Source organism: Ochotona princeps, chromosome 2 (genome assembly GCF_030435755.1).
Source record: "Ochotona princeps isolate mOchPri1 chromosome 2, mOchPri1.hap1, whole genome shotgun sequence".
Classification (NCBI taxonomy): domain Eukaryota; kingdom Metazoa; phylum Chordata; class Mammalia; order Lagomorpha; family Ochotonidae; genus Ochotona; species Ochotona princeps.
Genome location: NC_080833.1, coordinates 45,658,030 through 45,672,347, shown reverse-complemented (window position 1 = coordinate 45,672,347; position 14,318 = coordinate 45,658,030). Strand labels below are relative to the sequence as shown.

General features: G+C 40.3%; 1 protein-coding gene across 1 annotated transcript in view; it reads left to right on the top strand.

The window, feature by feature from the left end:
• The window catches only part of FYB2 (FYN binding protein 2), a 103,039-nt gene that overhangs the window by 25,602 nt on the left and 63,119 nt on the right, over window positions 1-14,318 (top strand). The window contains exons 2-4 of the mRNA XM_058680832.1: window positions 7,522-8,269; window positions 11,059-11,220; window positions 12,693-12,726. Of these exons, the coding sequence (XP_058536815.1) occupies window positions 7,522-8,269; window positions 11,059-11,220; window positions 12,693-12,726 (944 nt within the window). The remainder of the gene's footprint in view (window positions 1-7,521; window positions 8,270-11,058; window positions 11,221-12,692; window positions 12,727-14,318) is intronic.

The window sequence follows — 14,318 nt, the reverse complement described above, 5'->3', positions numbered from 1 at the left end:
AATAACAAACCAGGAGGGGTTCAGGGGGACTGAGCTAATACACTGAGCTAATGCACAACTATCTCAGGGATAAAAAATTACTAATCACTAACTCTGCAAGCCTTTGTTGCTGTATCAGGTGAAACTCATTTTTCTCCCAGTCATGCTTGAATAGCCTAGCCAGGGGTTTGAGTGTGCTTGTCAAGCAGGAAGTGGCTTTCTCGACCAGGTTAGTCTCACAGGTCAGAGATGAAACTCCTAAGATGGGAATTTCACTTGCGATGAAATCCAGCTCAACATGGAGTCCCTCATGTCAGGCCTGTTATTTCTGTACAACCATAATGGAGGACAACATAATGATTCCTCAAAAAATTAAAAATAGATCTTCCTTGAGACTCAGCCATCCAAATACTAGGAATATACCAAAAGGAAATAAGGACATGGAAGAGTTACCTGTACCCCTATATTTTATATCAGTTCAATTCACAATAGGTATGACATGGAACAATACTAGATGTCCATCAGCTGCATACTGGATGAAGAATATGTTGTATGTATGTATGTAAACACACACATAAACAGAGAGAGAAGGAGAGAGACATGATGGAATACTACTCAGTCATATAAAGAATTAAATCCTGACTTTCATAATGAAATGGATGAAACAGGAGATCATTAGTAACTTAGTAAAATAAGCCAGACCCCAAAAGACAAATATCACATGTTTTCTCCAATTTGTAATATACAGAGAGAATATAATATATTTTAATATAGATAAGTGAAATTAGCATCTTTGCACCTAATTACCATTTATAGTTGTTGCCTATAATCTTTCTGAACAATGGTCTTTCTACTTGTTGAAATTTTTTTACGGAGCATTAAGCCCTTGATCATGAAATAAATTAAAAATATAATCACAAAAATTAAAAAGAAGAGCTGGTGTTAATGGAGTAGCTGGCTAAGTACTTCCTGCAATAACAACATTCCACAAGGGCTGCTCCAGTTTTGATCCAACTCTGCTAACCTGCCCTGGAAAGCAGCAGAAGATGCCTAAGTGCTGGGGAGACGCAGGAGAATTTCCTGGCTTCAGCCTGGCCCAGCATGACTGTGTGGCCATGTGGAGAGTGAACCAGCAGAGGAAAAAATCTCTCAGTGTCTCTGTCTCTCCCTGGCTCTCTGTAACTGTCTCAAACATACCACTAAAAATTAAAAACGAAAAGAAATGGGATGGAGAGACAGAGGAAGCAAAGTATCATTACATTCTTGGCATTATATTTATGAACTACATAAAGTTGTTCTCTTTACATTAGTAAAAAATGTAAATCAAATTTAAAGAATAATTTTTAAAAATTTAATTTATTCTGAAGGTAGAATAGTTGAGGAAGAGGTAGAGGGAAGTAGGAAGGGAGGAAACAGATAAGGAGTGGGGTCGAGAGAGACTGAACGTCAATCACTGGCATCTCTTTGGTTTGCTCCCCCAAAAAGCCACCCCAGCCGGTTCTGCATCAAACAAAAGCCAAGAACAAAGAACTCCATGCTAGTTGTTCATGTGGGCAGCGGGAGCACAATCCATGGGATATCATGTGCTGCTTTCCCAAGTACGCTATCGGGAAGCTAGATTGGAAGCACAACAGTTGGAATTTGAACTGGCATTATGATTTGAAGGCCAGCATTGCAAGTGATGGCTTAACCCACTGTGTTGTAATGTTGTTTCTTGTTACAAAATTTCTAAAATAAATGTGACATCCACAAAATGGGCCATGAAGTAGCAGAAGAGTCATAAAGTAGAGCTAAATTTGTACATAAGATTTATTAATAGAATAGTTAAAAGCATTCCTGAAGTTACAAAGGCTTGGATGCAAATTCCAATACCACTTCCAAGCATGTAAACTGGAGAAAATGACTTACTCTCTGTTTATCTGTTACCTCTAGCCCACCTATAGAGTGAAATGGTAACACCATCTTCCTTGTAAGGTTAATGTGGAGGTTAGCTGACATAGCAGGGTAAGAGCTGGTGAAATGGATGAGGAGAATAGAAATAATACAATTATCAATTCTCTGAAATCAGCAGAGAAACTAATAAAACAACGTTTATGTTCATATGATCAGCCATTAGCATGTCACTTAAAAAATGTAAGCTCAAAGAGTTTCTGGCCTCTCAAAGCAAATGTTTGGGGTGGAGGAGTACAAGACAGAACTCAGGCTTTGAAACCAGATTACTTAGGTTCCACCCTTTGGTGCTGTGATCTTGGATGAGACTTAGGTGTTAGTTCCTCAATATCCTTGTGTGTATGCTGGATATATACTGGGTTTAAGCATGTAGGAAATGCTAAACCAGTGCCTGGCATGCAGTGATATCATGTAGGTATTGGCCTATGTTTGTTACTATTCACTATGCATATAAAACAAAAAGGAGAGAAATCTGTTGAGTCTTTTTAAAAGTATTATTTTATTAATCCACTCATATGAAATCCCCTCATGTGAAAGAAGGGCCACACCTAAAGAACCAAGTTTCTGGCTTGTACCTGCTCCCTGTTTTTTTGACACAGGATTGCCTTTGTTTTTCCAGATTAGTTCCTGCTGCCTCCTTGGTTTCCATATCAAAAGATAAACCCCTCTGTTTAGCAGACACCACTGTTTTTTTTTTTTTTTTTTTTTTTATCTTGGGTTGTTTCCACAATATCTCTGTGACTCTTTTGGCCTGTGCTGCCTAGATGAAGCATCTGAAGCTTGCCCAATCCAGATCAGAAGTACCCAGGCTGTTTTCCAGAACTATTTTCAGGACTGTCATCTGACATCTTAGTGATTAATTCAATGGTTTATTTCTATGGGCATTTTAAACTGCCTTAACAAATATGCAAGGGAAGTTCTGCAGTTAGTGTCATGTGTTATATGGATCTGCTGGCATTTGTAATTTCACTATTCATTTATTCACTGTACATTTTGTGAGCCATACAGCTAACAGTGGTGACACCAAGATAAGTAAGATGCTGTCTCTGTCTTACAGAGATCCTGGAAGTCTCATGAATCCAGGAGTCACGTTTTTGCCAAATTTGTTCTGAGCATCCAAAGTGTACCAAGTATACTTCCAGCCACTGACACTAAGCAGTGAACAAATACTGGAATATGAACAGAGCACCTATTCAGAAGAGTTCCTTTTTCAAGTGAAGGAGATCTGCAATATGCTGGGTTTTAACAAGTGCTATAAAGAATAGTTAGAATGGGTGTATCAGGGGTTTTTTGGTGCCAAATCTATTACCACTTTGAATAAAAAGATTTATTCTAGGTTATTCTGGAAATTTCCAAGACTGGAGAGCTACTTGTATGTTATCAGCTAAGGGAGAAGTTCAGTATCTACAGGAGATTATTCTGATGGGAACACCTTGTTTGTGTTCTCCACTGCATAGCATGGGAAATTCTACTATTGCTGTTCCCTAAAAGAAGCTCTCCTCCCTCAACAGTGTCTACATTCCTATGTCTCTGTGTCTCCCAGGGGCATCTCTGCATGGCAGAATTCCACCTGAAGCAGCACCTGGCAAACAGAGTTCCGAGTATTCCTGGCTCCATGTGGAGGGACTGTTTGCTCAGAAGGGTTGATGAGCCAGTCAGGACACAAGAAGGTGTAGGAAGAGTGGAGGGGACTGGTTAGAAATTGTATGTAGCTAAATAGGGGTACGCTCATCAGTAGCTTGTGCCACTCTGAACACTAGGCTTGAGTACCCTCAGAAGCCTACTTTCTTCAACTTTGCCTCCTAACATTGGGATTTCAGTAATGAGGAATTGCTTGGCTTTGGCCTAGTAGCCTAGTGGCCTAGTGGTTAACTCCTTGCCTTGTGTGCAGTGGGATCCCATATAGGGACTGGTTCATGTCTCAGTTGCTCCACTTTTCATTCAGCTCCCTGCTTGTGACCTGGGAAAGCAGTAGATTAGGGCTCAAAACCTTAGGACCCTGTACCCACATGGGAGACCCAGAAGAGATTTCTGGCTCCTGGCTTCAGATTGACTCAGCTCCGGCTGTCACAGCCACTTTGGGAGTAAAGCAGCAGACAGAAGATATTTCTGTCTCTCCTTCTCTCTGTAAACCTGCCTTTCCAATAAAATAAATAAATGTTCAGTAATGATGAATTTCTTAGCTCTTGTGAATGCCAACAACTCAGGGACTTCTTTGACTTTGTAACCCTATTTCATTGCACACAGTAGGCCACTAATAAATATCTGGAAGTGATACATGTTGGATTTTGGTAAGCAGTAATTTTCTAGTTTCTAGGTAGAAAAATTGTTACAATAAACTGAGGTGGGAAACCTCCACTTCCCTCAAGCAGACACCAGAGACTGAGTGAAGGATTAGGAACAGTTTCTTTACCAGCAGACTCAGGAGTCATCGCCTGAAAGGCTGAGCCCTGGCTTCTTAAGGTACTTACAGGTACAACTGAGACACTAAGGTGGTGATTGCAAATAAGATATGAGGAAGATAGGAAAGCAGTGGCAACGGCATGAAAGGGCCACCTCTGATGCTGATGAAATTGAAGCTCCATAGGATTTGAAGACAGACTGTGGTTCCAGAAGAGGAGAGCAGGGTTTCATCCTGGAGCCCCCTTGGCTACCTCCCAACGCATCCTCTTGCACTTTGTCTCATACCCTGTAGCCTGAACTACCACTATGTGGGGGCTAGTTTAAAAATACATCATACTAATTTCCTATCAAAAGCACAGAAAACAAAATCTACAGGTTAGCGTTAGAAGAGCCCTTAGAGACCATTCAGGCTAAACTCTAATTTGGTTCATAAATGATCCCAGAGGAAGGCATTATGTATCTGCCATAGCTCTGGAAATCAGTTGTAGGCACCCAGTCACCATTGCATGACTGCTTTATGAGATGTAGCATCTGTCTCTAGTATTTCTTGTGTATTTGCTTGACTTACGTCTCTCTTAATGTAAGAATATGATTTATAAGTTCAGAACTCAACACTGTAAAAAGGAGTTTTGCCTAGAAAACATACACTTGACATGCAGTGAAAGAGGGATGAGCCATGTTGAGTTAGATTTACTTCCTCTTGATGCAGTGATTTTCACACAACTGCTTGATTTTGGACATAAACAATCCATGCTTCCCTTTCCCATATACTCTTTGTTTAATTAATCTTACAGAGACTTAAACCTATAAAGCAGTAACTTTGGAATTTATGTGGTTTCAGATAATAAGATCTAGAAAGAATCATTACATTTCTTTAAATATATAAACCACTTACATTCACAATCATTGTGATGGCTATTGTAAAAAACTAAATGTAGAGGAGGATGTGGTGACATTGGAACCCATGTGCATCGAGTAGTAAAAATGCAAAATGATAGTTGCCATGGAAAACAGTATGAAATTTTCTCAAAGCACTAAAAATAGAATTACCAAAGGATCTAGCAATTCCATTTCTTGGAACAAGCTCAAATGAATTGAAATCAGGGTGTCGGGTATTTGCACACCTCTATTCATAGTAGCATCATTCAAAACAGTTAAAATGCAGAAGCAACTCAACTGTCCATCAACAGCTGAATGCATTAGCAGAATGTGTTAAATACCTACAATGCATATTATTCAGCTTTAAAGAGGAAGGCGTTTTAACACATGCTGTAACAGGGATAAAACTGTGGCCTTTCTGCTGAGCGGAACAAGCCAGTCACAAGACAAATGCTGCCTGACACTGCTTACATGGAGTCCCTAGAGTAGCAAAATTCAAAGAGACATGTGGTTATAAGCAGTTTTCTTTTGTAAAAGAAGAGTTCTGGAGTTGATTATTCAACATTATGAATCTACATTATACTGAACTATACATTCAAAATGGTTATAATAAAACGTTTTGTTATGTGAGTTTTACAGCAATTAAAATTTGAGGGATGCACATCTGCTGTTTCATTGATTCTGAAGGAACTCTGACCTACCGTGAGAAGTGTAAGTTAGGAAACATAGTTTAGAAGTGAAGAAGATCACCCAAGGCATCTAACTAGACAATAGCTAAACTGGGTTTTTGGATTTCACACCCACATCTCCATGCCCTATGCTTACTTCCACCACACAGGAAGAAACAAGCCTCCTTGGATTAACTTATCTGTTGGTTAAAGCATAAGCAATTTGTAGAGTGAGCTGCAGATGTATACTGTGTGTGTGTGTGTGTGAGAGAGAGAGAGAGAGAGAGAGAGAGAGAGAGAGAGAGAGAGAGAGTGTGTGTGTTCCCAGACACCTGGCTCATGCTTCCTATTCAATTCCCTTCGCTACCTAAACCTCAGCGTACAGCTGTGGGTCAACTATAAACAATGAGAAAAAGGTCACCCTACATTCTTTCAGCTGGTAGAGTTAGAAACCAATCTCATGGAGATAGTCTGTGTACAAGAAATTAAAATATGTCGCATGACCAGGACAGAACTGAACTTCTCACTTTTTTGAAATAGTGCTGTTAAATGTCCTCTCACCTCTTGTGTGAGAAGAACCTCTTACAAAACTAAGGGGGCTGTAGTGGCACAGAAGAGAAAAGCACAGAAACAGTTTTGAACAGCAGTGTGGCCTCAATTTGCCTGGCTGGACCACCAACCACATCACTGTACAGTGCTAGGTACATCATTTCTGCAGCCTGAAGGCTTGAGGTGCCATTCTAACTTTCATGTACTGGGCTTCAGATCAATTTAAAAGGAAGGATCTAATTTCTCAAGGGGAGCTAAAAAGGCAAGAGTATCATCTAGTACCTTGTAGCCTGTATTTATCATGAACCATCTCTTTGTCAGGCAATATGATTGATACATTCTATGTAGTGACCCTAATGCAGCCACTTGGCAGCTTATTTTTGTGATACAACTGCACTTAGAGGTGTGATGAGGTTTCCCAGAGTTTGTTTAGATAATACAGCACTTGCAATTTGAACATGGGACTACCTAGCTTGTTTGTTTGTTTTTCTTCATTTCAGAATGTTTTGTTCAACTGCCAAGATAGGAATAGCCCAGGGAAACACCAAGGGAACAGGAAGACACTAGCTCTGCCTGTCAACCCCAGTGGTGGTCTTGAGGGAGAGGAGGGCTTGCAGTGTAAGAAACAAGTTAACAAGTAGCTTAAGTCTAGTACAGCTTATGGAATAAGAATACATAACCAAAATGAGAATGCTGGATAGTACAAGTTTTCCAGGAAAGTTATAAATGCCCCTGTTTGATCAACATGTAGTGATATTGGCTACCATCTTCTGAGCTAACTGTCCCCAGCTTTATCAAGTGTCCTTTATGAAGCTTGGAAAAGCCATCAAAAGTTTTTGTCATTCGGTTTCTCAGCAACTGTTGAGGATAAGTGTAAGTGTTCTGTGTATGTTGTGAGAAAATTCAATATATTTGCAGTATTTTAAAGAGGAGTGATTTGCTTTTATTCCACTTCACATACCCAATAGCATTAGTGACTAAGAATGCCCAGTGGGTTAGCAATTGCAGTACACTAACCCTTTAACACATCCTGTGGAGTCAGCTTTTTTTCCCCCTGTAATAATGAAATACTCCTTTTCCTTTCATTCTTTAGGAAAGGATAAACAACTTCAAGGAACTTCAGGCCAAATTTCAAAATTGTGATGCTCCATCTCTGCTGAGACCTACTCAATTCCCAGCAGGTACTTCTCAAAAGAATGAAAGAAGTACACAGCCAACTGAGGTCTTGACTAATGGAAATCTCTTCTCAGACAACCACAAAGAACTGTCACCGTCTTATTCCAGTGGGGATTCCCAGACTCTCAAACCCCAACAAATTCTGTTAACCAAGATGAGTGAAATTCCGAAGGATGTGAATAACCCAGAACCTCTGGGAAAGTGTACAGTGTGTTCAGCAGGAAACTCCCAGAAGGTTTCTGTGTTGCTAGATTTGGAAAAACTGAGTGCTGGTTTAACTGATGAGAAGAAAGCAATGGTGGCCAGTAGCTTCAGAGATAAACTCCGAAACTGGGAGAAGGTTTCATCACAGAAAAGTGAGATGGCATCCTCTTTTCCTCTTTCCAGTTGTGGAAGTAAAGCCTTTTATGCAGCAAGGCAAAAAGCCATGGAACTTACTCCAAAGGAACCTCAGATAAGGATGAAAACGAAAGGACCCCATACGCTCCACTCCCAGAAGCATTTGATAGCCCAGACAAAAACACTTGCTGACTTTGGAGAACCTGCTTTTTCACTTTCTCAACCTGGCGGGAAGAACCAGGAAAATCCCAGTTCTACAAGGAGCCTGGGGAACACTACCACCTGTCCATCTGTTTATGAGTATGAGCTTGCTAGCCAGGCCCCAGGTAAGACATGGAATCCCTATGGTCACTGGAGGAATGTACTTTTCTGATTTAAAGTTTGTTTACTTGGGTGGTCATATATGTGATACCAATGATGTTTTCTCCAAACTCCAGCATGGAATTTTAGGCGTATCTGCTAAATTTTAATTGTGGACTTGGTTAATGTGATGAACCTTCCATAATTGCATTGCAAGACAGTTTGGTTAGTCTTGGCTTTGAATCTTATCTGTGCTTCATCCAAACTATATGAACTTGGACAGTGTACATGAATTCTTAAAGCTTCCACTGTTCTCCAGGAAATCAGATATATTCAATCTCCTCAATCTTAATTCAACAGGACAACTATTCTCCCAGTTTATCATATCAAAAAGTAGGAGCCATGCTGTTTTCTTCCCGCTAACTCATTCTTTGCATGTAACCCCTCAGCAAGATCCTGGTTCTACCAATTTCTCAACATCATCCACTTCCTACAGTTCTTTTCCACACCATCAACAACTCTCATCTGGACAACTCCAGTAGACCAATTAGTATCTCTGCTCCCACATTCTTATCTAATTATATTTCATTTTCCCAGCAGGTGGACTGGTCTTCTCAACCTTAAATCAGATCTCATCCTTGTCTTTCTCACAGTCAACTTCAATATTCTTATAAGGTTCATGCAAATTTAGCCTGGCCTAATTCTCTTGCCCTCAATCTATCACAAGACTCTGCTATTCCTTAAATATACCACGTTGGGTTTACTCTAGAACTTTGTACATTTTCATCCTTCCTGAAACTTCTCTTCCAGGTCTTTGGCATCTTATATTATTCATCAAAGTCTCTGCATAGGTGTCACATGCTGAATGCATCTTGTTGAGTAATCTCTGTGTAAAATCCCTACTCCCCTCTCATTACTATCTTCTTATATTGCCTTGATTTTTTTAAGATCACACATCTCTATCTAGTATACTGTCATGTTTTTTTACTTGCCTCACTAAAGTATAAGTTACATGAGGATAAAACCTGTTCCCTTTACTACCATATCCTTTGCACCAAGGAAAGCAAGTCTAGATTGAGTAAGCCTGCAAAATATGTTTTGATTGAATCAATGGATGGATCTGCTGCATATGAATCTCATCTATAATTTTTCTTTGTACCTAAAAAAGAACATAAGCTACATATAAGATCTCCATAGCCCTTCATATTGCTGTCTTTAAATTATCTCCTACCTCTACTGGTAAGCACATTTACTCATAGTCAATGCACCAGGTTTCTTGCTATTCAGACTTTATCAGACCTCAAGATTTTACACTCACTATTCCTTCATGGAAATGCATTTCTTTAGCTATATTTAAGATCAAATGACATTTTCTAAGAGCAGCCTTATATGAACATCAACAGTTTACACTTCTTGACAAAACTGATAGATCTCTGTCATGGTCTTATTTATTTGTTAACTTGGTTGTCATTCATATCCTCTTACTAGAATGAAAATTCTTGAAAGGAAGAACTGTGTCTGTTCTTATGATTGAGTTTATCCCCCGTTCCTAGAGCAATGCCTGGAATATTAGTTATAGATGCAGGGATGGTAAGGAAGGAAAAAAATGACAGGGAAGAAAGACGGATGGGAAAGAGCAAAGAAGGACAGATTGCTACCAGATTGACTATTGAAATATTCCATGTAAGCCTTTTCACACAATAACTGGTAAAAACTGCGAGCCTAATTAGTAGTGGTGGTTCACTTTCCTGTGCTTCTGTGTAGTTTGGTAAAACTTACACTTACAACATTGTGACTTCTAGTTACAGCCTAAAAGATTAAGAGGAATTTTGGCCCCAAATTTATGGGTATAGAGCTTACTGGGCAGAAAAGAAGCTCCCCGTTACCTTAGCCCCAACTCATAGTGACAGCGGAAGGACAGCTCACAGAGATATGTCCACTTCTAAAGTTTTAGTATGGAGGGCCCATGAAGTCACCTACTGTATTATGTAAATTTAAGAAAAAATCAAAGCACTTGGGTCATATCATATTAGGTGGTATTTTCAGAGTAAGAAATATTATTTTTACATATGATAATGGAATTTCTGTTGAAGTTACATTTATGAGCACAGAAGGAGAAAAGTTGAAAAATTGAGACTGTCCTCATAAGCCTCAGGCACAAAATTCACAGCTGCCCAGCATTTGCTCATTCTTGAATTATCTGTGTGCTCTGGAAGCAGATGTGAATTCTTTTTCCTTTATATAGTTCCCATATTATCTGAAAGTTGTACATGTTTTAAAATTCTTTGGGCAATTAGTCATAGTCCCTCTTCTATGCTTAAGGCTCAGAGATCCATTATACACAGTCCCTGGCCATATACATTGGGAAGCTAGATCAGTTTCCTCAATTTGATGTAGAGATTTTAAGAATGTGCAATAAAAAGACCAGATGAGGAATGCTTAATTCTGGCCTTGATTTTGGTTTAAAAAAAATCAAGAAAAATTTCTTAAGAGAGGTTTCACTGGAACACAGCCTTGAGAATCAAGAATGGCATGAACCAAGTCTTGAAGCTATGAAAGCTTTTTCAGGCTAAGAGATTGGGGCTGAAGATCAGGGAAGTGGGATGTTAGATGTTAGCATGAAGGTATCATTCTAAGAAAGTCCCAGGCAACAGAAAGAGGGATACGAGCGGGTCTGTGTCTGGATCAGGGAGCTCTGGTTGCTGGCTGGAGAAGAGTGTGAAGGGGAATGAGACTAGTAGTGCAAGAAAACCAGTTCCTCTCAATTTGCTGGGAATGGAGATAATAATCACATTTTTTTTCTGTCTCTGCTCAGAAAAACAGCCAAATGTCAGGCATCATGGACTGCCCCCCAAAAAGCCGCTGCCTTCAATGGAGTCCCTGGGTCCTCCTCCCCCAAAGCCTCTGAAGCCCCCTGTGGTGAGCCTTTTGGTTTTCCAGAGGCAGGCAGCCTCTCTTTCCAAGATCCCAACTGAAGGTAAGGGAAATGCATCAGCTCAACATGCCTGCATCCCCCATGTCCCTTGCTTTCTGCCAGGACTCCCAGGTGAGTCTTCTAGAGCACTGGATGTCCATCACTGCTTGTCTCACGCAGAGGCCATGGCAGCTGGCCCATGAATGACAAACCTGCATGGAAGGGCTCCTTATCACTCCTGGGCAAGCCAGCTTCCCCCAGGAATGCTGCGTTTGATCACTGGGAATCTGTCCAAGAGGAAGAAAAGGTCAAGTCACTGAGCAGGGAGGCCGAGAGCCTTTATGTTTCCTGTAAAACCTGTGCACTTGATACGATCCAGGCAGGAGAAGGAAGGGTGGGCTGAAAAGGGAAAAGGTCAATATGAACTTGACCTACGATTCTTCCCAGGCTGACCTCATGCCTCCCCTGTCTGCCGTCAGTAATGACTTGAAATCCCCTGCCCATGATGTCTCTGGTCCTTTCCAGGAACTGAAGCATTTGGGGAAGCCATTTGCTATTACATTTTTTTCTTTTTGTGCTGTTTAAACACCTTCCTATCCCTCACTGCTCCTGTTGCAGTCTGATCTTACTGATATCTTAAACGTCTTTGCTGATGTTCACACTAACGAACTACGAGGTGAACACACACTTTGGGGTGCTATGTAGCACTGTGCTAAGCAGTGTGACTGTGACTCTCAGTGCCAGCAGATGGTACACTGAGAGAGCTAAAGCAATCTTTGATTGTTCATTCAACTGTTTCAGGAGACCTTGTGGTTGAATTTTTCCTACTCAGTGATTCTTAAACTTGAACATGCATTATACCTACCTAGAGGAGTGATTAAAATACAGATCATTGAGTCACATTCTCAGGTTCTAACTTAGTTGATATGGGCTGGAAGCCAACAATTTTGCCTTTTAACTAACTGCAGGGGATGCTGCTGTTAATAGTGCCTGAACCACAACTTGTGGACCATGGTTACAAGTTCTTATCTTGAAAGAACACTCTACAGAGGCAGAGCTCTTTTAAGTATAGCTGATAATGTAGCCACCTTCATATCAGAGAATACTAAGTCCCATTTTTACCAATATTAAATAGTTCAGGATTCAAACCACCACTGTGAAAGGGAATTGGTTATTAGAGAACATAGCACAAAGCTTTTTGTAATAAAATGAATTTTGCAGATCCTAGCTCTCCAACTCACCAGGTATTTAAATTTGGGTATTCTGTTTGCTGAACAACTAAGGTAACAGTCCTTAAGGTGGTCAAAGTGTAGTGCGAGAGATTCTATCCACAAATAACCTCCATAAAGCATGGGCAAGTGGAACGAGCAGGAACTGGAAGATAACAGTATGCCGTGGTTGAATACAGATGCCAGGGACACATGGAAGCTGTCATCCCACACTTGTCTCAGGGTCTCAGTCATCCCATATTCATCATTCGCTTTAGCCAGCCTTCTGCCAATGCCCCCTGTTCACTCTGTCTCTTGTTTTTACAGTGGCTGTGAAAGAAGGCTCCTGGCCTCCAGAGAGGTGAGTACACGTTGCTTCATTGTGTAGGAAAGTCACTCATCAACCAGCCTATTTAATCTGCTCAGGATCTGGTAGTCATTACAAGCCAGGTGTATCTCTCTTGTGTAGGTTCTCACAGGACAAATATTTCATACGCAACAAATTGCAACTTTTGTTTAAATGAAAGATAAATAACTTGCATTTAACAGCTGGGAGAACATTAGTTCATAAGGATAGTCCTCTAAGGTACATTTTCTGTTTTACTACGTGGTTAGTTTCAGAAAGTTGGAACATCAGTCTCCTTAGTCATTAATCGAATTAAAGGCTAAAAATGAACATCTGTGATGTTAAGATTTGACAACTGGATTAAGGATATCCCAGTTTTGATGAATTCATTGTAAAAATTTTTCCATGAAAGGAAAATTTCATTAATTCATTCAACCAAATAATATATTCACTGAGCCCTGCAATGTGGCACGTGTTGAACTGGCTACTTTAAATGGATTTCCTCATTTGGTGGCCTCACAAAGATTTTAAGGTTGTTGCTTCTGACCTTCACAGCTTGACATTTGAACTCAAAGTTTTCTACTCTCCAAGTCATGATCCCATTCTAGACATGCCCGAACTCTTTGACTCTATGTATGGTCTGCCTCACAAAGATGTTCCTATCCTCAAGAAGGTTAGCTTTAGAAAGAGATCAAAGCTCACAAATAATCATGTTACTGGTTCACTTATCAAATGTTTATCATAGTAAAATCTGTTGACTTTTGTAATAAAAGAAGGTTCAAGACTCAGAGGTTGCATTCGTGAGGAAGCAATCACTCCTTTGAATGATTAGGGAAGTCTTTAACAGAGCATCTGTTTTCTGTGGCTGCATTCATGCAACTTGAGGAACAACACAAGAAGTCAACAGTGTGTGATTGGAGTTTGAGGGATACAGCTGTGGGGCTGGAGTCTCCTAAGCTTGCTCATATGTTTGTAGTCATCTATGGACCATCTGGACAGTTACCCTAAAGTGGAATGTGGTCGCTCATATATCCAGGGATTAACTTGCAGTTAGCTGATCTAGGATTGCCTTGGTTCGAAATGACTTGCATCATTCGCTCATCCTCCAGCAAGGCAACCCAGGAATGTTTTTCTAGCAGTCACAGAAGGCAAAAAGAGACAAGTTTAACTGCAGAAGCACCTTTCAAACTTTTGGTGTCACATTTGCTAATGTCCTATTTGCCAAGCCTATGGGAGTGGAGAGCAGGGAGCCAGGATGGGGTAAAGTTTAGGGGCACCAATAACACATCACTAAAGAGGAGACATTTAAAACAAGCATTAAAGATGAGTGTTTGTTGGATATCATGGGATGGCACACCAAATGCAGAGCCAAGAAGTGTGAAGAAACATGTCTAATTTGTGGAAGTCAATTGTGAACTAGAGTAGGAATATAGAAAGTACAGGAATGAAATGGTGAGAACAAATAAAAATGACGTCAGAGGATCTTTTGCCCCAAGGAGTTGGTGATATACTCTTGTTCAGCAAGAAGCTGCATGATGCTAGACATAATTCATGTACTCCCATAACTTCTAGTACAATAGTCTGTTTGAAAGTAAAATGACAGCACT